The sequence below is a fragment of the Talpa occidentalis genome, unplaced genomic scaffold, assembly GCF_014898055.3.
Source record: "Talpa occidentalis isolate TD23 unplaced genomic scaffold, MPIMG_talOcc4v2.1 talOcc4.2, whole genome shotgun sequence".
NCBI classification, from domain to species: Eukaryota; Metazoa; Chordata; class Mammalia; order Eulipotyphla; family Talpidae; genus Talpa; species Talpa occidentalis.
This window is the reverse complement of record NW_023602073.1, coordinates 44,689,856-44,714,009: the sequence shown is the minus strand read 5'-3', so window position 1 is coordinate 44,714,009 and position 24,154 is coordinate 44,689,856. Positions and strand designations below refer to the sequence as shown.

The window sequence follows — 24,154 nt, the reverse complement described above, 5'->3', positions numbered from 1 at the left end:
CCCACATCTGTGTCACCCCGTCCACGACCAAAAGACAAGCGCAGTTTCTTCACGTGTCTCTAGGCTCCATGTGCCTCCTCCAGGTCTCCTGGCTCCATTCTGCTTCCTTCCTTCCTCAGTCTCCTCTGCAGCTTCTTCTCTTCCTGCTCAGCTCCACCCTCCCTTGGGTGGGGCAGGGAACCTGGAACCTCCCCCTTTCCTGGGGACCACCCTATTACAAAACTAGTGAAATTAGTTTTAGAATACCTTAATTTTTATATATAAAAAGGACTAACGCTTGGTGGTACATGGGTGCACTACTGATATTCAAGTTAACAAAACCTTTCATAGTAATTCACCTCAGCACACAAAATTTTTTACCAAAATCTCTCTCAGACCTTCAATGCTTTGCTTTCTTTCTTTTTAATACCATTTCATTTACCCTTCCTACGTTAAATTTTCTTAAGGACCTTCAGAATACCCACCTTCAATACATTTTTTATTCCCACACATACCTTACCTTACTTGCATTTACAGTTACTACATCCTAGTTTTTAACCTCTACGTTGTAAGACATTGTAATACCTGTTATACTATCATCTCTTTCGACTAGACAACTTACACAAACACATCTTTTAATTTTTTTTTTTTTTTTGAGATGACATCAAAACTTTAGTTCCCTTACAGTAAGGAGCAAAAAGTAGATGGGAGGGCCTCCCGGGTGGCTCAGTGGTTGAGCGCTGGGCTGCCAGTCTGCCCGCAGCCTCTGCAGTGCTGGTTTGATCCCTGGCCACCAGAGAGGGTCCCACATGGCACACAGACCTCTTCTGCGGCACCCGCTGGTACCCTCAGCAGTGTACTTCGTCAGTCTGCCTGTTCTGCTCCCTGCTCTGGCTCTGGTGGATTTTCTCACCCTCCTGCTCTTCTGACTGTACCCAGTGCTTGTATAAATAAATAAATCTTTAAAAAAAAAAAAAAAAAAGACTGGAAATTTGTCTCCTTCCAATAAGGAGCAAAAAGTATATCTGAAAGCTGTTTGTTACAAGGGAAAGTAGTTTTAGATATTTAGCAAGTTATTATTAGTTTTTTGGCAGACAATGAAAAGGACAGATTTAAGGGCCTCCCCGGTGGTGCAGCCGTTGAGTGCTGGGTTGCGAAGCTGCCTGCAGCCTCTGCGGCGCCGGTTCAATCCCCGGCTGCTCCCCAGCCACCTGAGGAGGTTCCCACATGGCAAGCAGACCTCTCCTGCCGCCCGCTGCTCCCCTCAGCAGTGTACTTCGGTCCTTCTGCCTGCTCTGCTCCCCGCTCTGGCTCTGGTGAATTCTCTCACCCTCCTGCGCTTCTGACTGTACCCAGTGCATGTATAAACAAAACAAACAAATAAATAAATAAATAAAAACATGCCTCTATTTAAAAAAAAAAAAAAAGAGTTACCAGTTGTAGTTTTAGTTTTTTGTTTTTTTTTTTTTTTTAGGACTGGAATTCCAAATTGCAGGGCTGTTAATGGAACAATTACACACTCCAAGGTTTTTCTAGGCTGGCAAATAATGGAGCATGCATTACCAGGATGGGCAAAGCAAGAAAAATCAGAGATGTTATGTGATTCAGTAGGACTGAGTAGTTTGTCCACCTTGCTTTAGATGTCATCTGGATTTTGGCTAGGACCCAGAGAAAGAAAGTTAAGACATTTTCTCTGAGGAAAAACAAAAGCTCTTTCTAAAGAGATAAGCTAATTTGTGTTCCTGGAAGAGAATTTGGTAAAGAAATGTCTATAGACATTGAAAAGCAAACCAGATTTATTACCTTTTTTATCTGAATACCATGAGCTTTGTTTAGTAAGCAACATTTATACAAATTATTAATGCACAACAATATAATTTTTTTAGATTTATTTATGCATACAAAAACTGGGGTGCAGGCCAGAGGTGTGGGGGGTGAGAAGATTCACCAGAGACAGAGTGGGGAACCAAACTGCAGATTGACTGACATATACTGCTGAGGGGAACAGCCCCCTAGTCAGGACAGATCTGCTGTACCATGTGGGTAGGGTAGCTCCCTGGCAGGGGATCATGCTCCTGCTGCAGTGACTGAGGACCGCTTCATAGGTTGTGTTTTAACCCCTTGTGCCACCAGGGAGGCCTCACAACATTATAACTTTTTTTTTTTTTTTTAAGATTTATTTTTTATTTATTTATTTTATTTATTTATTTGTACAAGCACTGGGTACAGTCAGAAGCGCGTGAGGGTGAGAGAATTCACCAGAGCCAGAGCGGGGAGCAGAGCAGGCAGAAGGACCGAAGTACACTGCTGAGGGGAGCAGCGGGCGGCAGGAGAGGTCTGCGCGCCACGTGGGACCCTCCTCTGGTGGCCGGGGAGCAGCCGGGGATCAAACCGGTGCTGCAGAAGCTGAGGTCAGCTTCGCAACCCAGTGCTCAACCGCTGCGCCACCGGGGAGGCCCCACAACATTATAACTTTAAGGCACGTTTCGAATCATTAGCTTTTCGAGTAGTTTACCAAAAATCTTAGATTGCGATCTCAAAATATGTTTTTGTCAGAATTTATATAGGCTCCAGTTTATAATTAAACCCATGGAGGTAAAACAAGAGGAGATCTTGATTTGTACTTAAAATTTTGGCCATGTGTACCAATTTTAAGAGATCGTTATTTTACCAATATCTGTGAAGACACTGATAAGCCTGTTATTGACTTATCTTAGTTACTTAGCAACTCCTTTAAATGAAACACTTTAATTTGCATTTTTAAGATTGGCTTTTTGGCTTTTACAGAAGCTGTAAACAGAATTCACATTATTTTTTTAAAGTCAGAAAAAAAATTCTTTTGAAATCTCAGGAGAGGCTTAGAACACCTTAAACAATCTAATTTTGAAATAACTTAGGTTTTAGTTTGATAGCTATGTTTTTAATACACATTTTGATAAACCAAGGTTTCCAATGTGATAGAATTAAAATCCTTACATAGGGAAAGTATCCAATTTAACTATTACATAAGACCTAGACACGAAGACAGCAATTTTAAAGCTAAGCAGAAAAGAAAATGGGGTTGTTTAAGTTTCTGTTTTTGTCCAAACCAGGCAGGGAACCACTTTCCTTAAGACAAAAGAACACCTTTTTACAGACCATGAGGACAAGAGAGGGAATAGATTAACCAATAAAGTATCCTACATATCCTGTTAATAAGACCAAAGTAATTTGACAGTTTTTTCCCTAAGATTTATTTATGCATTCAAGAGAACTGGTGTGCAGGCCAGAGGTGTGGAGGGAGGGGTGAGAGGATTCACCAGAGACAGAGTGGGAAAAAAAACAGGTAGATTGAAATACACTGCTGAGGGAGCAGTGGGAGGGAGAGTCAGGAGAGGTCTGCTGCGCCATGTGGGTATCTCCCTGGCTGGGGATTGAATTCCTCCTGCAGTGGCTGCGGATTGCTTCATAGGTTGCATCTTAACCCCTTGTGCCACCAGGGAGACCCCAGTTTTTGTTTTTTCTTTAAACAGACCAAACAGATCTCAAAAGTGGAGGGCATGGCAGCAATAGAAATTTCTCCCTATGGAACAGGCCAAAAGAGATCTCAGGATGAAAAGGAGAAACCTGGTCCCCCAAAGCTGGGTGGTGGGGGACATACCAGTGATCTCAGCACTGGAGCAAAGGTCCAGGCAGCTGCTAGCTAAGAACAATGGGGTGCCCCACACATGTCAGCCGGGGTGGTGTTCCCCACTTTGTTTTGCAGCATTTTTATCTTTTGTCTCCTTCAAAGCAAAGATGTAGAGAATGCTGTTATAGCTGAGGGTAGTTATGCCTTTTGGGTTAATATGTAAAGATGTCAGGCTGAATTAAGGTCTTTTAAGAGAGAACCCAGACTAGAGTCTGCGGGAATGGAGGGAGCAGATTCTAGCACATATGAGTGCCTGAAAGAGAGCTTGAACCTGTTCCAGACAGATTACAGTGGGGGCAGCCAGGGCCCTACCCCCACGGGGTGGGGAGTAGTCAGGGGCATACTCCCCAGGGGATTAGTCCTATTTTTGTGGGTGTTCCCACATTGCGGAGGAACTTTCCAGGCCTGAGCATCCCAGGCCTCGACTTTCTATCTGTCCCTGCCAATCTCTCTTCTCTGGGTGGAAGGGAGGCTGTCTCGGCCTCTTTTTCTATTTAGAAATGTTCTTAAAAAGATAGTTTGTACTTGGCCTGCGTATGCCTGATCGTAATACCAGTTAGCTAGGAAACCTTTTGGCATTTAATAAGATGATTTACAATGTAGGACCACAGGCCTAGCTCTGAGATTAGGATCTAAAATAGCTGACTACAGTTGTCTTAGTCCCTCGCGAGTCTTAAAGTTAAGGGAGATATAACAAGAACGTTTAACCAACGAGAGGAAATCTGGTCTCCATAGCAAAGGAAGGAGACTATCTAGAGTGCCTGTGATGTAGGAAGGCACCTAAAAGACAAGGATTCAGAAGCTCTGAAGGAGGAGCTCTACCTGAGCAAGAAAAAGGCAGGATGGGTTCCTGGCTACTTATAGTTTGTTGACTTGCAGTTGATTGCCATGTAAAGGAAGCAGTGAAAGGTTATAGTTGCGTTAGGGAAGAGCAGTAGATAAGAGGTTGTAAAAAGTAGGTCCAGGTCTCCTTTTTACAGTCCTAAGAAGTGGAGAGCCTGGGGTGGGACATGTGGGTGCTTATCACGAGTTCCTGAGTTGCTGCATCCTTGGTCTTGTGATTGGCACGACTAGAGCTAACCCGGGGTGCACACCAACTTCTCCTTTCACAGGAGTCTTCTAGAAAGTGGCAGTGATCTTAGTGCCCTCTTTCATGGCGGACCCGTGCCCACTGTTTCTTACTGTGGGCAGAGCAAGAGCTAGTTTGAAGACAGAACTCAGGAGCCAGCTCTTTTCCCGAGGTGGAGAGGGAATGGCGGCTCGACCGAGCTAGATTAGCAAAGCGGTGAGGCAAAGAGAGAGGCATGAGACGCTCACCCAGTCGGCCCTAGGGCACCTGGAAGGCTGTTCCCCCACATTTTAGGCCCGCCAAATAGTGGCTTTGGCCTGAGCCCCTCAGTCCGTGTAGGACAGCCAGGCAGTAACCCAACACCAGCTCCTCTCAGAAAAGGAGAGCTTGTATGGAGAGACTGAGACAGAGAAACTAGAGAAATCTTACCGATGCTGTGGAAAACCATGTGTTGGGAGCAATATATTGGGTGCCAGATGACGTGAAAAGCCCTGCATTGAGTGCAGGGTTCTCGGATTCACTCTGGGGACGGTTTCACCAGAATTCCCCTTTCAGTGACATGGGGCAAGTTCTCCAGGAGAAAGAGATTTTTTTTTTAATTATTTTTTTAAGATTTATTTATTTATGCATACAAGAACTGGGGTACAGGCTAGAGGTGCGGGGTGAGGTGGGGTGAGCGGATTCACCATGGACAGAGTGGGGAGCAGAACAGGTAGATTGACTGAAATACACTGCTGAGGGGAGCAGTGGGAGAGACAGGAGAGGTCTGCTGTGCCATGTGGGTAGCTCCCTGGCTGGGGATCGAAATGTTGCAGTGACTACGGACCGCCTCAAAGGCAGTGTCTCAACCCCTTACACCACCAGGGAGGCCCCTGGATTTAAGATCTTTTTATCCCCTTGAACAGGTCTCGGTGCTGATTGGCAGAGATTCCACGCGGGAAGGGGAGACACTGTCACAGGTCCCACTGATTGCCTCAGCCACTGCCCTACCTTTTCCCAGGCTTCCACATCTAAACTCCCTCCTTTTGGGGACCTAACCATTAGAAGGAATTTATGGCGCTGGCACTTGGTTACTTTGTATCCTCCTGCTTTTAAAAGTTTCTGTAATAGTAATTTATGCTGTTTCTCCTCTTGTGCCATTGCATTCCCCATAGTTTAAAACCAAAGCCAAACTCAGTTACACAAGCAGAGAAAAGGAAAAAACCTCCAGGTGAAATACCTAACTTGGCCTCCCCGCAGGCCTGCAGACCAGCCCTTTGCTGCCTGTGCTCCTTACTGGAGTGAAGTAATGGCCTTCCCTTGTGAGGGGCTTCCCTTTTGTGGGTGTCCAGCTTGGAGAGGTCAGTCTCAGTTCCCACACCGGGTTCCTCACACAGGGCACCAGCTGTCTCCTTAGGATGTGTGGCGGGGGGATTGTTACCGGAACCAACCGTCTCAGCGGTGGGAAAAGCAGGACAGTGATGTCCTTTCCACCTGCTGCTCCACCACAGGCAGTTGTGGCAGCTGCGCCTCAGAGCCCAGTAACTGCCCTTTGTAATGGGCCAATCAGGGGTGAGCTGGTTGGTGCTAACTGGTCCCATCAGATTTGTGAGTGACAGAGGATAAAAGCCAGGGTTGGGGGGAACTGAGAAAGGCCCCCCAAGAAAGAAGAGGACAAGGGAGCTCCTGAAGGAAAGGAGATGATGACCGGAGCTCCCGGAAGAAGAAAACGAGGACCCCAGACCTGAGAGAAGAGGACAAGGGAGCCCCAAGGAAGGAGAGACAACGCCAGCCCCTGAGGAAAAGAAGATGGTCCAAACCTCCGAAGAAAGAAGAAAAGAAGCACCAGGGGCCTCCCTGGTGGAGCAAGGGGTTAAGATGCAACTTATGAAGCTGTCCCCAGCCTCCGTAGCACAAGTTTGATCCCTGGCCAGGGAGATACCCACATGGCGCAGCAGACCTCTCCTGACTCGCCCGCTGCTCCCCTCAGCAGTGTATTTCAGTCAGTCTGCCTGTTCTGTTCCCCGCTCTGTCTCTGCTGAATCCTCTCACCGCCCCCCCTCCCACACACATCTCTGGCCTGTACCCCAGCTCTAGTATGCATAAATAAATAAATCCTTAAAAAAAAAAAAAGAAAAGAAAAGAAGCACCAGCAGCCACCCTCCAAGGAGGGAGAGAAGCTGAAGGACTCTGTCACAGACTGGGCCTCGGTCCTGTCCCTGACATCGCCTGAGAAGAGTCCCAAAGGCCCTGGGCCTGGCATCTCAGAGCTGTTTGTTGTTGGTACCTGGGTGAGGCAGCCGCCACTTGTGGGTACACTGAGCTCTCTGTTTCCCCTGTTTGTAAATAAACCCCATGGTTGTTGTCCCTGGGGCCTGAGGTCTCTTGCAATTGTGTGTGCGGGTGAGACCCACAGACAGTGACCAGTCCTCTAATTGGGCACTGTCCTTTATTGGTCTATAACTCTAGGTGTTGGTTTTTGACCTTTTGGCCTTTGGGGCATTTTGGATGGCTCCCTGGTCTCAGAGACCCTGTGGCCTCTTTTATGACCCTCTATACCCCTGATTCAGGATGAAAAAGGATTACTGAGTCCGTGTACAGAACAATGAGAAGCCTAGAGGGACTACATCATGAAGGCATAGTCCAGGTTTTTTTATTTAGCATCAGACAGAAAATAAAAAAGATCAAAGAAGCAGCAGGCAAACAGGGAATGCCCAGTGTGTGGGGGACACGTCACCAGCTGGCCCAGCCAAGGTTGGGAAAAAGTCAAGGAAGAAAGGGAGAAAACCAAGGAAAGTCTCAGTGTTTATGCTGTTCTCACCATAACACCGTAAGTGTTTTCAGCATGTATAGACACTCACACCAGGACTTTTGCCCTTAGGGGTTCCTTATGTCAAACTTTCCCTGTTTCTGCACACTGAGAGGAATAGAATAGTCAAAGCAAAGAATAATCAAGGCAAAGACACACAATAGTTGAGGCACACCATCATCCAAGCTCCCACAAATGTGGCCACACTCTGGGGGCAGGTCAAGGCCTCCAGCCTGTCCTTCAAAGCCTCTGAGGCCACTCATTTTTCTGGGTAGCCTGGAGGATGGAACGCACCACTAAGCTGTTCCACATGACAGTCTCCTGTGTTACGGCTTGTGTACCACAGAGCATGGGGGCATGTTGTAAAGGGCCTGGGGACTTGCTTCCTCCTGGTTCTTCGGCTCTTGGGTGAACAGCTGCAGCCTCCTCCCCAGGAAGGCTTGTCATTGTCTTCCTGGCAGCCTTTCTAGGGCCCCTGACTGTCACCCTGCTCTCTGCTTCTTCACATGGAATCTTAGAGGCAGGATCTTGGAGATGTTGCTGCCCACACCGCCCAGGCCTCTTGCCCAGGCCTTGAGTACTGGCTGAGTGGCAAGGAGGCTTTGGAGATGACCCCTCAGATCCACAGCACAGGCATTTGCCCCCTGAGGCCCCTCTGGCAGGTTGTTGAGATACACAGCAGGATCCAGGGTTTGCATCCTTATGACTTTGTGAGCCAGAAGCAAAAAAACTCACTGAATTGAGGAATAAAAGGTCAGAATTTGTGGCTAGCCATGCATTTGGCTATTTGGGAACACCAGGAACAAGGTAGACAACAAGAGAGTGAATGCCGACATCTGAGTAGATGCTGGTAGGGATGGTCCATCTCTACCAACATGGGCATCAGTGGAGACATGTCCTGTTGAACATTTTTAATGTCCTTCCCCAGAGTCATGTGTTTTTTCAGAAGAGATGCCTCTTGTTTGAGGGCTGGGTACCATAGACCATGTGGGGCCTGTTCTGAAGGATCTGGTCACTATCTTCCTCATTCTGTTTCCTCTGTTGGACGACAGCTGTGGCTTCCTCCCCAGGGTCACCAGTCACTACCTTCCCCACAGCCTTCCTGGGGCTCCTTGTTCTACTTCACATTCAAATCTTCAACCAGGACCTTGCAGAAGTCCCTGCCCACACTGCCCAGGCCTCTTGCCCAGGCCTTGAGAGCTGCTTCTGAGTGGCAAGGAGGCCTTGAAGGTGGTCCCTCAGATCCACAGCACAGGCATTTGCCCCCTGAGGCTCCTCTGGCAGTTTTTTGAAATACATGTAGATCAGGGTTTGCGTCATTGTGAACTTGTGAGAGCCAGTCACAGCTGAGCAGTGAGTAGACCAGGATAGATTTCTTCTCTGGAGTTATAAGTATCCTGTTCCTGCACTAGCTTAGTTCCTGTTGTGCTCATTCCTAATCACCCCCAAGACCACCTCAGGGTGAGAATCTCCATGGACATATCACACACACCAGCTATTCTGCCCGCTTCATCCTGGGCAGACCCCTGTCCTACAGCCTCAGTTCTGCTTCCCGGGGCCTAGGGCCTGCTCACCTGGGCAGGGCTGAAGGCCCAGAGCCCTCACCTCACCCTTGGCCTCTCTCCTGTCCCCACTACCCTGTAGCTGATTTTCCTGTGTCCTGTTCTCTGTGTCCATCATCTTTGTTTTCCCTTTGCCCACTAGTGTCCTTTGTCCACTAGAGGAGGGACGTGGACAGTAACTCCTGAGACCACGCAGCTGAAGTGAATGTCTGTGCCCCTAGCACCTCCCTCACCTGGGCCTGACATGGGGTCTGGGCTGGATTCCCCTGAGGACTGGGCAGGCCTGGCTCCAGGGGCTTCTGGCCTCTGGGCCTGAGTTGTCTCTTGAGGGCCCCAAGGTCTGTCCTTCTCCAGCCTCTTTCTGAAAGCCCCTGGCAGCGGGTCATGGTGTGGGGCTGCTCATCCTCTGTAGGAGGAACCGGGTAGGACACTCAGCGTGCACATTTTATCTGCTCAGGGATTTTCTTAAATTTTTATCATTTCCACTCTCTATTCATTTAGACATTTGTATTATAAACTTGTTGGAATCTCCTGATCAATAGACTCAGTTTCTTATAGGTCTTCTCTCTGCTTGTCATTTGTTTTCCATTCACATTATTTATTGGGAGTGAGGCTTTAATATTCCAGTTCATTTACTGATTTATTCATTTCTATGATCAAATCTAATTTTTAATAACTTAATTCTGAACACATGAAATTTTATGAAATCCTTTTTTTCTTTTTTTAGTACTAGAAAATAACCAGATTTGCCTATATATGCATAGGGAATCTACATGTAAATGAGTGTCTGAAATCCATGTGTTGGGGAGGCAGGGGTGGGGGTGGGGGCAGAAATGAGGGTGTGTCTCCTGAGCTAAGGAATGAGATGGGGCCTGGGACCTCCAGAAGAGAGGAGAGGAGAGGATGGCAAGGACAGGGTGGCTCATATGATGAAGACCAGATATTTTGTAATTATGTTTGCCCTGACATATAGGTAGGTTTCTCCAGTACAAAGCTCGTTTCTAGTAATAAACCTAATTTTGGGTTTATTAAGACCACCAAATTTTCATGCCTAGAATGAAAACTGGCATAAGAAAATAATTCACATGCCAAAGTGGCCTGTCTGGGGGACACCTTTCTGAACATCTTGGAGAGGCCTGTCATCAGAGCATAATAAATGAGGGGAAGAGCAAATGAGAGTGGGGATGCGGCCAGGACCAGGAGGCAGATTAGGCTACAGGCCTCCTCAAAATGGTTGGGTCCTGGAGCAGGACGTGGAGGGGGCTGAGGGCAGAGGGGACAGGCTGGTTTATGGGGCCAGAACACGTGTGTCAGGGGTGGAAGTGACAGCTGTGAGGAGAGATAAAATCTGTTTTCCTTATGCATAATTGGTTTTTAATATATATATTATATATATATATATATTTTACATTTCTTGAAACTATTGATAATAGTGTTAGGGCTCCTGCTTCTCTGCTTTCACAAGAAGACCTCTGCTCCTATCTCTCACAACGTGGCTCAGGTCGGGTTTACACGTGTCTTTGTCACCCTTACTCAGTGTCCGTCTCTCCTGACAGTGCAAGTTCCATGTCTCCAGGGGCCTCTCTCTGCTCCCCATTGTATCTGCAGGGGAGGCAGCTTGGGGAGGCAGGAGCCAGCCAGGGAGAGGGATTCTGGGAAGTGAAGGGGAAGCAAAGGCAGAGAACACTTGGGAGACTTTCCCTGATTTCCTGAGAAAAACATTTCTCAAAGTGTGGTCTCTGGAGCCCGTGCAGTCACCCAGAACCTTTCATGGGAATCCCTGAGGTAAACCTATTTTCAAGACACCATTTGTCTTTTCACTATTTTGGCATTTGCTGAGGTAAAATTTAGTAAGAGTGGAGCTTACAGCACCACTGCAGAAGTAGTAATTCTTCACCAGCACTTACCTGCAGAAACAAATATTAAAGCCAGTTTCACTGGAAAATGTCCTGGGAAAAGCATTAATAGTTATTTTCATTATTGTGTCATCCTCAACTTCACATTTTAAAATATCGGGGGTACTCACTGGAATTACACACAGAGCACTTCTGCAGCATTCCCAAACACTATGTCTCGAGGAAAATATTTGTATGAAATGAATTAGACTCTTTTTATTTGTGGGCAACACCATCTTTACCTGAGGGATGAATGACAAAAACTGTTACTTAAATTTGGTTAATTAGCAGACACTTTCCTCAAAATGAGTGTCTGTTTCTTGAAGAAAATCAACAATTGGCAAATGGCAGTAATTTTGCCTGATAAAATATAAGCTCTCAGAGAAAACCAGAATTATGACAAATCACTACTTGACAACTTACAGTGCTAATTTTTTTGGGGGGGATTTGTGACTAAAAATAAAACACTTGGGCCTCCCTGGTGGCACAGTGGTTGAGTGCTGGGCTGCGAAGCTGCCCGTGGCTTCTGCAGCGCCGGTTCGATCCCCGGCTGCCAGTGAGGGTCACACATGGCACACAGACCTCTCCTGCCGCTCCCGCTGCTCCCCTCAGCAGTGTACTTCATCATTCTGCCTGTTCTGCTCCCCGCTCTGGCTCTGGTAAATTCTCTCACCCTCCCGCGCTTCTGACTGTACCCAGTGCTTGTATAAAATAAATAAATACATCTTAAAATAAAGTAAAAATAAAAATAAAACACTTTTTAAATCATTTGATTCCAGCATAATTAACCCTGAAGATCTATGTAACTTAGTGAAACAAAGTATCACCTTAAAATAATCAAACATTACCACAAGTTCCAATCAATATGCAAGAGAGGCCTATGGAAATGTTACAGAATAGGAAATATTCCATGATATTATTTCAGTACCAAAGTGGAATATTTCAGTTTTATTTCAGTTTTATTTCAGTACCAAAGTGGAATATTCACAATTATTTGAAAATGCTACTACTTTCTTTATTCCTCCAGGCTGCTGCTTCTCCCAGCCCAAATCCACTCCTCCATATGGTAGGGAAGGGAATTTGGAGCCTCCCCTTTCTGTGGATAACACACTGTTACAGCATCATGTCTTCCTCCCGCAGGCTCTGTGCAGCCTTGATGACCCCACACTCACCCCCATTTTCTGTCCCCATTTCCTGGGGGTTTCCAGGGAAGACAATCAGCATCATCCTGCTCCAGTTACACAGTCTCCAAGGACTCTCCTGGACTCCTTCTCCCCAGGCCCCTGGATGGGGTGTGATGCCCCTCACCCTCCTGCTGCTGCTCTGGGGGCCCCTGGCCCTGATGGAGACCCGGGCGGGTGAGTGCGTGTCCAGCTGGACACTGTTGCTCCAGGAGGGAGGAGCAAGGAGCCCCCTGCGGGTGCAGGACCCCAGGAAAGGCTCATCTCCCCAACCTCTTGTTCCCCTTTCAGGCCCGTTGTGTTCTGGCCCCTTCTGTCCCTCCCACCTCCCCTGAGTGCTCTGGTCCCCTAAGTCTGGGCCCTTCTTGGCCCACCCCCCTTTTCACCCTCACGGCCCGCCCCTTTCTCCCCTCCAGGCCCATCTCCCTGGGCCCTGGGCCCGCGCTGAGAGGAGGGTCAGCCCGGGTCTCCCCTCCTGCCCCCAGGCTCCCACTCTCTGAGCTATTTCTCTGTCACAATGTCCCGGCCCGGCGTCGGGGAGCCCCGCTACATCGCCATGGGCTACGTGGACGACTCGCAGTTCCTGCGGTTCGACAGCGACTCTCCGGGTCAGAGTGCAGAGCCGCGGGCGCCCTGGGCGGGGCAGGTGGGGCAGGAGGACCTGGACGAGGAGACTCAGAACCAGAGGAACAACGCTCAGTGGTTCAAAGTGCTCCTGAGGGACCTGCGCGGCCGCTACAACCAGAGCAAGGACGGTGAGCTTTGCGGGGCGGAGCCACGGTCAGGTCCCACCATAAGGCCAGGATGTCCCGAGTCTCAGGGTTGACAGACCCTCGAGGCTGGTGGATCTGCCAGCCCCCTCCACTGGGAAGAGCCTGCAGGACATTCCTGCCTGCTCATTCATTTTCAGTTTAGGTTTATTCAAGGTGGGAGGGCGGAGTGACCGTGGGTGACCTCGGGACTGACCACAAAGTTGGGTTTCAGGGTCTCATACCCTCCAGAGCATGTTTGGCTGTGAAGTGGGGCCAGACCTGAATCTCCTCGGCGGGTTTGAAAAGTTCGCCTACGATGGCGCGGATTTCATCTCCCTGAGCGAGGACCTGCGCTCCTGGACCCCCGCGGACTCGGTGGCTCAGATCACCCAGCGCGAGTGGGAGGCATTGGAGAGGGCCGAGCGCGTCAGGAACAGTGTGAGAACCAAGTGCTTGATGTGGCTCCTCAGATTCCTGGTTTTGGGGAAGGAGGTGCTGCAGCGCACAGGTAAGAGGGGCCACAAGGCCTCAGACCTCCCCTCTCCTGGCGCCCCGCAGGGAAAATGGAATAATGCACAAAACAGCACCTGCTTTCTGGGCAGAGGGAGGAGCCCCCTTAGTTTCATGTTCTGTGCTAGAGAGAGACTCGCCCAGAAGACACCACTTTTCTGGACGGTTAAGGAATCCAGTCTCTCCTGAGGGAGGGAGGCCATCCTGAAGTAACTCTTCCCTGGATCCTTGTGCCCCAGCAGCCATCCTAAGAACCCTGAGTTTCTCTTTCAAGGTCTTGTTTTTGGTCTGAGAACATTTTTGGATCTGACTCCTGCCTTTCTGTGTCATTCACCCACCACCCAGGTCAGGAGCAAAAGTCGGTGTTCTCCTTAGAGACCTGCATCCTCCTACCCTGGGCTCTCACCCAATTATCCCAGGATTCTCCAGGCTAGGCTGGATTCTTGGTTTTGTGCTTCCTCCCTCCAAACCTAATGTTATGTTCATTCTGAGGATGGTCAGTGAGACTGCTTCAGTGTCCAGGATGAAAAAATCCAAAGAGTAAATGTTCTTACCCTTCTCTTCAGAATCCCCAAAGACACATGTGACTCATCACCCCACCTCAGACCATGGGGTCACCATGAGGTGCTGGGCCCTGGGCTTCTACCCTGCGGAGATAACCCTGACCTGGCAGCGAGATGGGGAGGACCTGACCCGGGGCATGGAGCTGGTGGACACCAGGCCTGCGGGTGATGGAACCTTCCAGAAGTGGGCATCTGTGGATGTGCTTTCTGGAGAGGAGCAGAGATATATGTGCCGTGTGCAGCATGAGGGACTAATGGAGCCCCGAGTCCTGAGATGGGGTGAGAAGGGGTACGTGGGCATTGAGCTTCTGCTCACATGAATCAGGCGCCCATCTGGAGACCTTTAGAGGGTCAAGATGGAGGCCTGGGGCTCAGGGTCTAACCTTCCCTTCCCTTCCAGTGCCCCCTCCTCAGTCCTCTGTCCCCACTGGGGGCCTCATTGCTGGCCTGGTTCTCCTTGGAGCTGTGCTCACTGGAGCTGCGGTGGCTGCAGCTGTGATGTGGAGGAAGAAGCGCTCAGGTAGGGAAGGGAGTGGGGGATCTTGTCCACTGGGGGCTTTCATGTCCCAGGGAGAACTTGCCCTCCCTGGTTAATGTGAAGTACCATCCACACACGTGTGTTGACCAGAGGGCATTTGGTCCAGGACCCCCTCACCTCCTTTATTTTTTCCCAGTTCTGACCTGGGTCTTTAGTCACAGTTCTGGAAACTTCCCTGTTCTGCAGGATTAGAAGATTCCTTTAGGAGTTCTGACCTGACTCCTCCGTGGTCTCGCATCTTTTTTCTTCCCACAGGTGGACAAGGAAGAAGCTATATTCACGCTCCAGGTAGGTTTGGATCAAGCATTTGATCCCTGAGTCCCTGGAAACAGTGTAGATGGAGCCCATGGGGGCGTCATCCTAATCATTTCCTCCTGTGGTCTCACCTCTGACCATGTTTAGTTGTGTTTCCCCCTGGGCAGCAGCAGTGCCCAGGGCTCTGAAGTGTATCTCAGCCCCTAAAGGTGAGACCCTTGAGGACTGCAGCGGGGTCTTAAGGGTTCAGGCAGAGAGGTTTCGACTGGATTATGGGGACGCTTTCAGAAGGGCATCTTGAGAGTGCAGTGGACCATTGATATTGTTAACACTCAGGTCATTCACCTGAATTTCTTCATGATTATTTTCTTTCATGGTGAGAAACAGCCTTGTTGGCCTGGGTGTTACAGGATGTATTTTTGCCCACATTTTGTGGCTTTATGATCCCCTGGTTTAAACTACTCCAGACCTGCGAGAATGGCCCATATCCAAAAGACCAGAAACAAGGACTGGCAAGGATGTGGAAAAAAGGGGACAGTTCTACGTTGTTTTTGGATATAGACTGAGCCAGCCCTGTGGAAACACTATTGAGATTTCTTAAAAGAGTAAATGTGGTTCTGCCATTGGACCCAGCAATTCCGCACTGAGGATCTACTCACAGAGGATAAATACTCTCCTGTGAAGGGACCTGCACTCCCGTCACCACTCAGCACTATTTACAGTAGCCAAGCTATGGGAACCACCTGAATGCCCCAAACAGGTGACAAATCAAGTAGAAGCTGGGATTACATGTATACATATATGTACATGTACAGGTGATGTGTGTCCCTGTATAATGAAACAGCATCCACGGTCAGAAAACATAACTCATGCCACTGCGGCAACATGAATGGAAGAGGGAAAAGTCAAAAGGAAAAAGATAAATACTTATATATGGATGTAGAGAAAGCGAACGAAGGGCCAGATTAAGCCAAAGTTCAAAACTAACCCTTGAGCCCCTCCAGGCCACACCTATTGCCTACCAGGGCTGCAGACCAGCCCAGGCTGCCTGGCCCGCAGCGCTGGATGGTGGACTGACCCTCTCTAGTTTGGCATCAGGCTCATTTGTCGACAAAGCCTGACTCCCGCTGACTAAGCCCCACATTGTGTCTTGTTGCACCTGCACCACCACTGGGTCCCCAGCCTGTGCTGTTTGCTGAGTCTGAGATGGATCTTGTACTTGATGCTGCAGATTATGACTTTTTTTACACCACTTATATATCCACCACATGGCCAGAAGGTGACATCTTCCAACAGACTGTTTATTCTCCTGATAGTAACAAATCTTGGAGCTTTTATCCTTTATTTCCTCATTGCAACACTGAGTTATTATTTGTCTATAGTTCCCTAATGAAACATCCATAGTTTTTTTTTAGAGATTTTTTTTTAAAAATTATGTGTAGTAGAACTGGGGTGAAGGCCAGAGGTGTCAAGGAGTGGGGTGAAAGGATTCACTGGACACAGAGTGGGGAGCAGAACAGGTGGATATACTGAAATACACTGCTGAGAGGAGTAGTAGGCAAGACAGGAGAGGTCTGTTGAGCCATGTGGATCCAACTCAGGCTCTTGCTGGCCAGGGATCCAACTCAGGCTGTTGCAGTGGGCCTTCTCGGTGGTAGTGCTGAGACAACCCTAGGCCACCAGAGAGGCCCAAAACCCACAATTTTTAAAGAATCAAGTCTTGCAAGAAATTGTTTACTGTTATGTCATTACCGTGGATTAAGTATTCCCACCATTTCACTGTTACTGCTGGAGCTGAGAGGATACAGCAAATTATATGCCAATGTACGAGAGTTTCCAAATGGCTGGATTAATTCATTATGTGTATGGTCCACGAGCTGGCTTGTTTAGGTTGTACATCTTTGTCAATATCTGGACAGTTTCCATTCATGATGGTGATTTTCGTATCTTCAAATCTTAAGGCCATTTATTAAGGGCTCAGCTCACCATACACACCTTCACCTCTTTGACTACAACTGTGGACAATATTTTACATTGTGGCATAGAATTAGAGGCTCATTCAAATATTCTTCCTCCTTGGAAGGGAAAGGACCACAGTTATGTGAAAAAGGTGATGGAAGAAAAGCACAGCAGCCAGCAGGAAATGGTAAAAATGAGAAGTTACTTGATGAAGAAATTACAAAGTCTGAGCAAATTATGCCCAATTATTAAATATTTTTAATGAGGGCATATAATCTATATCCAGCCAGGAAACACAGCAATGGTAGCATTTGAAACTCCGCATAGAGGGCCCTGCTGAGGGATGGTCATGTCGAGAAACCAAGAGAAACCAACCTCCTGTGTAAACACCAGGGGTGACCTAAGAGGTGGCTGTGTCTTTCCAGCCAGTGAACCTGTAACTTATATTTTCTCAGCAATAATCTTTAAAAAGGTGGAGAGAAAGTAAATTATGGAGAAGACCAAGTTATATCCTTTTGCTTTAACCCACCACATTCATTAAGAAAAACTCATTGTGTTTATTAACACCAAGGCTCAGCGCCATAACAAGGAAACACAAATACAGGATTCAGGTGGTGCCTGGTGTCGGGAGTGAGCTCCATCTTCCGTGCGGATTCGGCAATGACCACTTGTCATACTTTGTTCATGGGGAAGCCTCAGCATGGCAGCAGGTCTGATAGAATCTAGTAGTGACTGTGCAGTGTGATAACACTTTCATCTCCCTAAACACAGGAAGCTTTTTCTCTGGGGACATTGTCAAATGTTACATGTTACTAATCAGTAAATAAGCTGGAATTTCTAAAAAATATCCATACTACCATGATTCAATCCAGATGTGGGATTATTTAACTAAAGATTTTGATGGTTTTTCTTTAAAACCATTATGTAATAAGCATAAAATTATGTGAATCTAAATGTATTTAGAAAGGGAAACTTGATGTCCAAGTAGTATATTTGGCTGCTGGATGTTTTTTTTAGATGTATTTATTTATGTATACAATAACTGGGGTACAGGTCAGAGGTGTGGGGGGTGAGATGATTGACTAGAGACAGAATGGGGAACTGAACAAGCAAACTGACTGAAATACACCACTGAGGGGAATAGTGGGCGAGACAGGAGAGGTCTGCTGCCCCATGTGGGTAGCTCCCTGGCCGGCCTGGGATCAAACTCATGCTGTAGAGGCTGTGGATAGCTTCATAGTGCTGTGCTTAACCCCTTTTGCAGCCAGGGAGGCCCCTGGCTGCTGGATTTTTAACTAAACTGATACACTGCACTTTTGCTATGTTTCAAAGTGAAAAACCTATACTTTTCTACAAAAGGAAATAATTGCCAAATATTTAGGCTTGTCACTGAAGATTGGTTTGGAATTCATAATGTTTTCTCTGAGTAAAATTTGGGATTAACAGACCTTTCTGGACAGAGATTGACATGCTGCACCTTCTCTTTAGAAGCCCCAGTCTGGCTGCTGTGCAGAATCAAGAGGTGAAGGTGAGAGGTAGGAAGATAAATGTAGGAAACTAGCACAGATTCTAGGATGGAAAATTTGGTAGCTTTATGGGGTGTGATCAGGAAAATAATGGGAAGTGTTCGGATCTGGATATATTTAGAGATGGACTTTACAGCATTTCCTAATGTAACATCTGGGTTGTGAGAAAGGGGTCAAGATGCCACCCAACTTCTCAGACGGAAGTAAAGATGTGGAACCCACAGTGACACGGGCAGGCTTCAGAAGTAGCACATGTGGAAATGGCATCTGAAGTATTCATTAGGAGAGTTGAAGCTGAGGTTTATTGGAAATGCAACGATGGTGGCAGTTGGACAGATGTTGGCAGCCTGCTGCCCTAACGGGAGCCGAAGCTCTCTGGGAGGACCTGTTCACTCTGCACATGGAGTTCCAGGAGGTAGAAGTTCTGCAAACAGAAGGTCTTTCCAGAACTGACTCCTCTTCCCTGAGGAAGTGCTGGCTTGTGTGCATGTTCCTTGCTAATCAGCAAAGCTTGTCCCAGCAGTAACTTATTAATTTGTATAAGCAAAAATACAACTGCATGCTACTTTTCTGTTTAAAAAAGATTTATGCATACAAGAGCTGGGGAGTAGGCCAGAGGTGCGGAGGATGAGAAGATTAAACAGAAAGAGAACGGGGAGCAGAACAGGCAGACTGACTGAAACACACTTCTGAGGGGAGCAGCTGGTGAGACAGGAGAGGTCTGCCACGCCATGTGGGTAGCTCCCTAGCCAGGGATCAACTGAGGCCTCACTGACTGCGAGTAGCTTCATAGTGCTGAGACTTAACCCTTTTTTCCACCAGGGAGGCCCTGCATGCTATTTTCTTGTCCCTTTGTTCATATCTTTAATAAAAGCTTCGGCTGGGAGAATGAGAGGCAGAGTTGTTGTTGATGGCTCTCCCCAGCCTACCCCTGCTGCAAATTCAATTTAGACTCTGAGTCTTCCATAATAGCCGAGAACTTCTCATCGTCTGTCTGCAGCAGACAGACAAGCCAGGAGTACAGGTGAAATATGTGCACTGAGAAATAGATCTGGGAGGTGATGTGATGCACATGATATTTGAAGTTTTGAGTATGATGGCCCTTCCAGGGAGTGATGACTAAAGGAAAGAAAGGAGCAGGACTGAACCCTGAAACCCCCTGTGTTAAGACCACCCCCCAGAGTCAACTGTATATTCTGACACCATGTGGAGAAGGCAGGGAGACAAGGGAGCCCCCACTTCCGTGAGCACAGGAGTCACTGGGACACTCATGAAAACTCAGAAGGTCTAGAACAGAGCCTGAGAGTCTGTGTATAACAACATTGGTGCTGACCACACTTTTAGCAGAAGAAGGAGACCAGATTCCTGGCTCTGAGTCAGCCTCACCTGCAGGGTGTGTTGAGGAAGTGATTCCCAGTTCCCTGCTCATCACTCTGAGCCACTGGGTCTGGGAGAGACCTGAGTGTTTGTGACAGGCCCACATGCATCCTGGGGCTCAGCCGGATTGGGGCCCCTGATGTCAGTGATCAGGGAGCTGTGAGGACCTGGGAGGAGAAGACAGGACATGTGCTGGGGGGTCTGTTTTGCTTTCTGTCCCAGGAGGCATATCCAGGTGGACACCAGGAAGTGGTTCAGCTCAGCATAAAGAAAATCTGTCACTGTCCCTGGATGGATTTCTCACTCATTTGATACAAATGTACAACACAAATTTTTCAAGTAAAATTTACTAAAGGCATTAATAGATACATGTGAATGTGTATGTTTGTATATAATAGTATGTAGTATGTGACACTGACCCCAGATCCCCAAGGCTTCCCCAGCTCTTTCCTGCCCCCTGAGTGGTGGGACATTCAGGCTTTGTTGGTATGGCTGCCCCAGTGGGCACAGCCAGAGGCCAATGGAAACAGGAGTCTGAAAGGGCTGGCAGCAGCAGTGGTGGTTTTCTGCCCTGGTTTTCTGCACCCTGCATGTGCAGCTAGTAAGCACAGCTTAGAGGTGGTGGCAGAGGGGGGTTTCCTGCCAGGGGGCAGGCAGCCTTCAGAGGGTCCCTCCCCCAGAGCAAGCCAGGGTTAAGCAAAGGAGCCCCTAGGGCTTAGGCTCCCCCTCACCTGCCCCCAGAGAAGCTGTTTCTGGGAGGCACCAAGGCCGCCCTGCAGTGGGTGCCACAGGACAGCTTTGCTGAGCCCAACTCATTGGGCTAGGGATGATAGCTGGGGGGCATCAGCTGGGTTTGAATGGACCCCCACTTGCCCTGGCAGGCTCCAGGAGACTGCTGCTTGAGGATGGGGCCCAGGCCCCCTGACAGCTGTGTCTACTGCCCCCAGCAGCAGGAGTGGCAGTGGGTGACAGTAGGTGGGCACTTCACCACCAGCCACCGTCAGTGTCATGGACAAAGGCAACAGCCAATATGGCATCAGAGGCTCTCTGTCCCCCCACACCGCCCCAGGGCATGCAGCCCACTGGGGTACAGCAGCAAGGTCACCTTTGAGACCTGTCATTGCTGCTGACTGTCTGGTACCACCTCCTGGTGCTGTTGCCTCCTTCCTGTCTGGCCCTGCGTTCAGTCTGTGGCTGCTGTGGTGTCTCCTCAGAGGGGAGCACCCCTGGGAGTACCTCCCGCTGCCCCTGTGAGTTGGATCCTGGCCCAGGGCTTGCGACTGTGCCACCAGCTCCAGGCCCTCCCTGGCGGGACTGTACCCCCTTACACGGGCAACCTTAGTTTGGGACTATTGGACACTGCGGACACTATCTGGGGTAACACAATCACCACTGAGGCCTTAGAGGCTCTTTATTTCCCTGCTCTCCTGTTTGTTAAAGAAACCTCATTGCTTGTCCCTGAGCCTGAGTGGCTGCAACTGAGCACAGGGTTTCAAGAACCCACAGACAGTGCCCTGTCCTCTACTTTTTCCTGTCCTTCTGAGAGGGGGCCAGGGAGGAAGGGCCCATACCTAGTAGAGGAACCTGCACACACACACACACACACACACTGGCTGCACGTACACGCTACCTGACTCATGATCTGTTTTTCTTGAACTAAAGCTCGTGTTTAAACGGAGCTCCTGCCCTGATGATGCCCCAAAGAGTGCCGGACACTGATGCCCTCTGATGTAGCAGGGGCAGAATACCCGGGAGGCTGATGGCAAGTTCTGCATCTGAACATGACGGACACCAAGAGTGTCAGCTGTGACGGGCTCTTCTGATGTACGATTTGCTCAGAACATAAAGGTTTGTCAACGCAGAGAGCACCGGGGGACACACAAGAGAGATGTGTGGAGAAGCTGCCTTGCTTCTTGGTTTTGGCCTTGAGCCAGGAACTTAAGAGACTTGGAAGGTGACACCTAGAAAGGACACCGTGATGGCTGAACTGGATCCCTAGCCAGGGAGCAACCCACACGGCACGGCAGACCTCTCCTGTCTCACCTGGTGCTCCCCTCAGCAATGGATTTCAGTACATCTGCCCGTTCTGTTCCCTACTGTGTCTCCGGTGAATCCTCTCACCACTCACCCCACCACCTCTGGCCTGTACCGCAGCTCTTCTACGCATAAATAAATAAATCTTAAAAAAAAGTTTGTTTGCATAAATCCAGTAAAGTTCTTTTCCCCCTTCTCTTTCTTTAATAGATAATTGGAAATACGGATATTTTACCAAGGCTTTGTCTGGAATGTTGTGTTTTCAGAAACCAGACTGATCTAGAGCCAGTAAAGACATAATAACGGCACCTGTTTTAGGGCTACAAGGGTCTGTCATTAGGGTAAAGAAGGCAACCCCTTAGCAGATCCAGAAACCCCAGATGTCTTGGGAGCCTGAAGAGGAATTTCCCTGAAGGTACAGGTACCGCAGGCCAAGTCTGATGATGAGACCTTGGCGTGGTCCTGAGCCCTGACTCCTGGCTTTTAGGAGCTCTCAGTCTGAGGGTTCTTATATGAAGTTCCAACAAAGCAAAATTAGAAGGTCTGCATAATAATTTCTGTTCCTGTTGAATTCATGCAAACTGACTCTGGCGGTGTAGTGTGTGGGTGAGGCCAGGGGCTGATAACAAGTTCTGGGGGCTGAATGTGCTGGATACCAGGAGCAGCAACTGTGATGGGCTGTTCTCATGGGCTGTTTGCTGTGACTGTCTGTGTGTAACTGATTACAAGGCCAGCTGGAGATGAGATGGGGGAACGGCCGCACCCCATTCTCTCAGATCATTGGCCGGTGATCTGAAAAGTGAAAGTGCTTATAGGTTCAATTCCTGGCTCTGCTTATGGCTTTCTGGTGTGACAGGCAGCAGCGCCCAGGCCTATCCCACCAACAGCTGTAGATATTTGCTGTCTGGCCCTTTTGTTTTATATTCCCTTTTGTTCTCCTCGCTGCAGGGGACAGACCCACAAAGATATCACTGAAATGTGATATCACAGAACAAGGCGTGTTCTGTCCTTGTTTTCTTCCATGTATCTTGTGGCTTCTGGTCTTACATCCCAGCCTATTGTCCATTTTGAGTTGATTTGTGTGTGTGGTGGGAGACGGTGGTCTAGTTTCATTTTTTTGCACGTGGCTGTCCAATGTCCCCAGCACCGTTTATCGAGATGCTTTCCTTGTGAACCCTCATCTTAACCTTGTCAACATAAACTTTACTGGATTGCACGTTGGAGAAAGGAATTTACTTCTTCCCATCAGTAGTTGTATTTTCAAATTCGGGCCTCCCTGGTGGTGCAAGGGGTTAAGATGCAACCTAGAAGCTATTCACAGCCACTGCAGCAAGATTTTGATCCCAGGCCCAGGAGAATCCCACATGATGCAGCAGACCTCTCCTGAATGGCCTGCTGCTCCCCTCAGCAGTGTATTTCAGTCAGTTTGCCTGATCTGTTCCCTGCTATGTCTCTGGTGAATCCCCTCACCTCCCATACCTCTGGCCTGTACCCCAGTTCTTGTATGCATAAATAAATAAATATTTAAAAAAATAAAATCAGGGCCTCCCATGGTGGCGCAGCGGTTGAGCGCTGGGCTGTGAAGCTGTCCACAGCCTCTGCAGCACCTGTTCGATCCCTGGCCACCAGTGAGGGTCCTACATGGCACAGCAGACCTCTCCTGACTCGCCCACTGCTCCCCTCAGCAGTGTATTTCATCAGTCTGCCTGTTCTGTTCCCCGCTCTGGCTCTGGTGTCCGGCGCTTCTGACTGTACCCAATGCTTGTATAAATAAATAAATAAATAAATCTTTTTTAAAAAATAAAATCACAATTCATTTTACATTCTCCACTGTCTTTTGGCAACATTAGGTAGTTACCTGAAACTATTTCAAAAGCACTTGAAACAATTGAAAGATTAGAGGTATATGTCATTTAAGAGGAAAATAAATGATTAACCCATCTGGATTAGGACAATTAATATTTGACCAGACAGTTCAGTCAACAGGGAACAGTGTGTGTTGAGAAAGCAGCAAAAACAGACCCTGAGGAGCAGGAGAGGTAGTGAGGGGCTGAGTGTCCTTCCTGCAGGGTGTCCCCCAGGGTTGTCCAGGGACACCTGCCCTGTGCTTTGTATCTCCTCCCCCTCTTTTTCCTGCCCACATGGACCTAAGAGCAGCATTTGGGGGAGGTGAGGTTTCTGGGTGTGTCCTCCTGGGGCAGTTTTGAGTCCAGGTTTCCCCTCTTGCTCCCCTCCCCCTGGGGTGGGTGGAGCTGGGGGCTGGGCTGGGCTGAGAGCTGGGGTGGGGGTGGGGCACAACCTGCAGCTGCAGTCCCTCCCCCCAGGAAGTCTGGTTGGTCATAAACCCTGGAGGGGGTGGGTATCTGTCAGTTCCTTGGAAAACTGTTAGCGCATCTCTTCCTGTCCATGCACAGTTAGTCTACTAACAGCTCTCACATTAGGAGTGTGCTCTGCTTTTATGTGACAGATGGCAGAACCCACATAGAAGGGCAGGCT

The 24,154-nt window shown here is 48.5% G+C and overlaps 1 protein-coding gene across 7 annotated transcripts in view; it reads left to right on the top strand.

Moving 5' to 3' along the window:
• Window positions 1–23,453, top strand: part of LOC119252165 (patr class I histocompatibility antigen, A-126 alpha chain-like) — a 32,632-nt gene extending 9,179 nt beyond the window's left edge. For 2 of the 7 annotated variants that reach the window (XM_054698601.1, XM_054698596.1), the window contains exons 2-8: window positions 12,172–12,321; window positions 12,630–12,899; window positions 13,129–13,404; window positions 13,973–14,258; window positions 14,370–14,489; window positions 14,763–14,795; window positions 21,287–23,452. In XM_054698601.1, the coding sequence (XP_054554576.1) occupies window positions 12,261–12,321; window positions 12,630–12,899; window positions 13,129–13,404; window positions 13,973–14,258; window positions 14,370–14,489; window positions 14,763–14,795; window positions 21,287–21,353 (1,113 nt within the window). In that variant the 5' untranslated portion in view covers window positions 12,172–12,260 and the 3' untranslated portion in view covers window positions 21,354–23,452. The other 5 variants (XM_054698600.1, XM_054698597.1, XM_037519376.2 and 2 more) reach the window with 5 other exon arrangements.
• The last annotated feature ends 701 nt before the right edge of the window (window positions 23,454–24,154 follow it).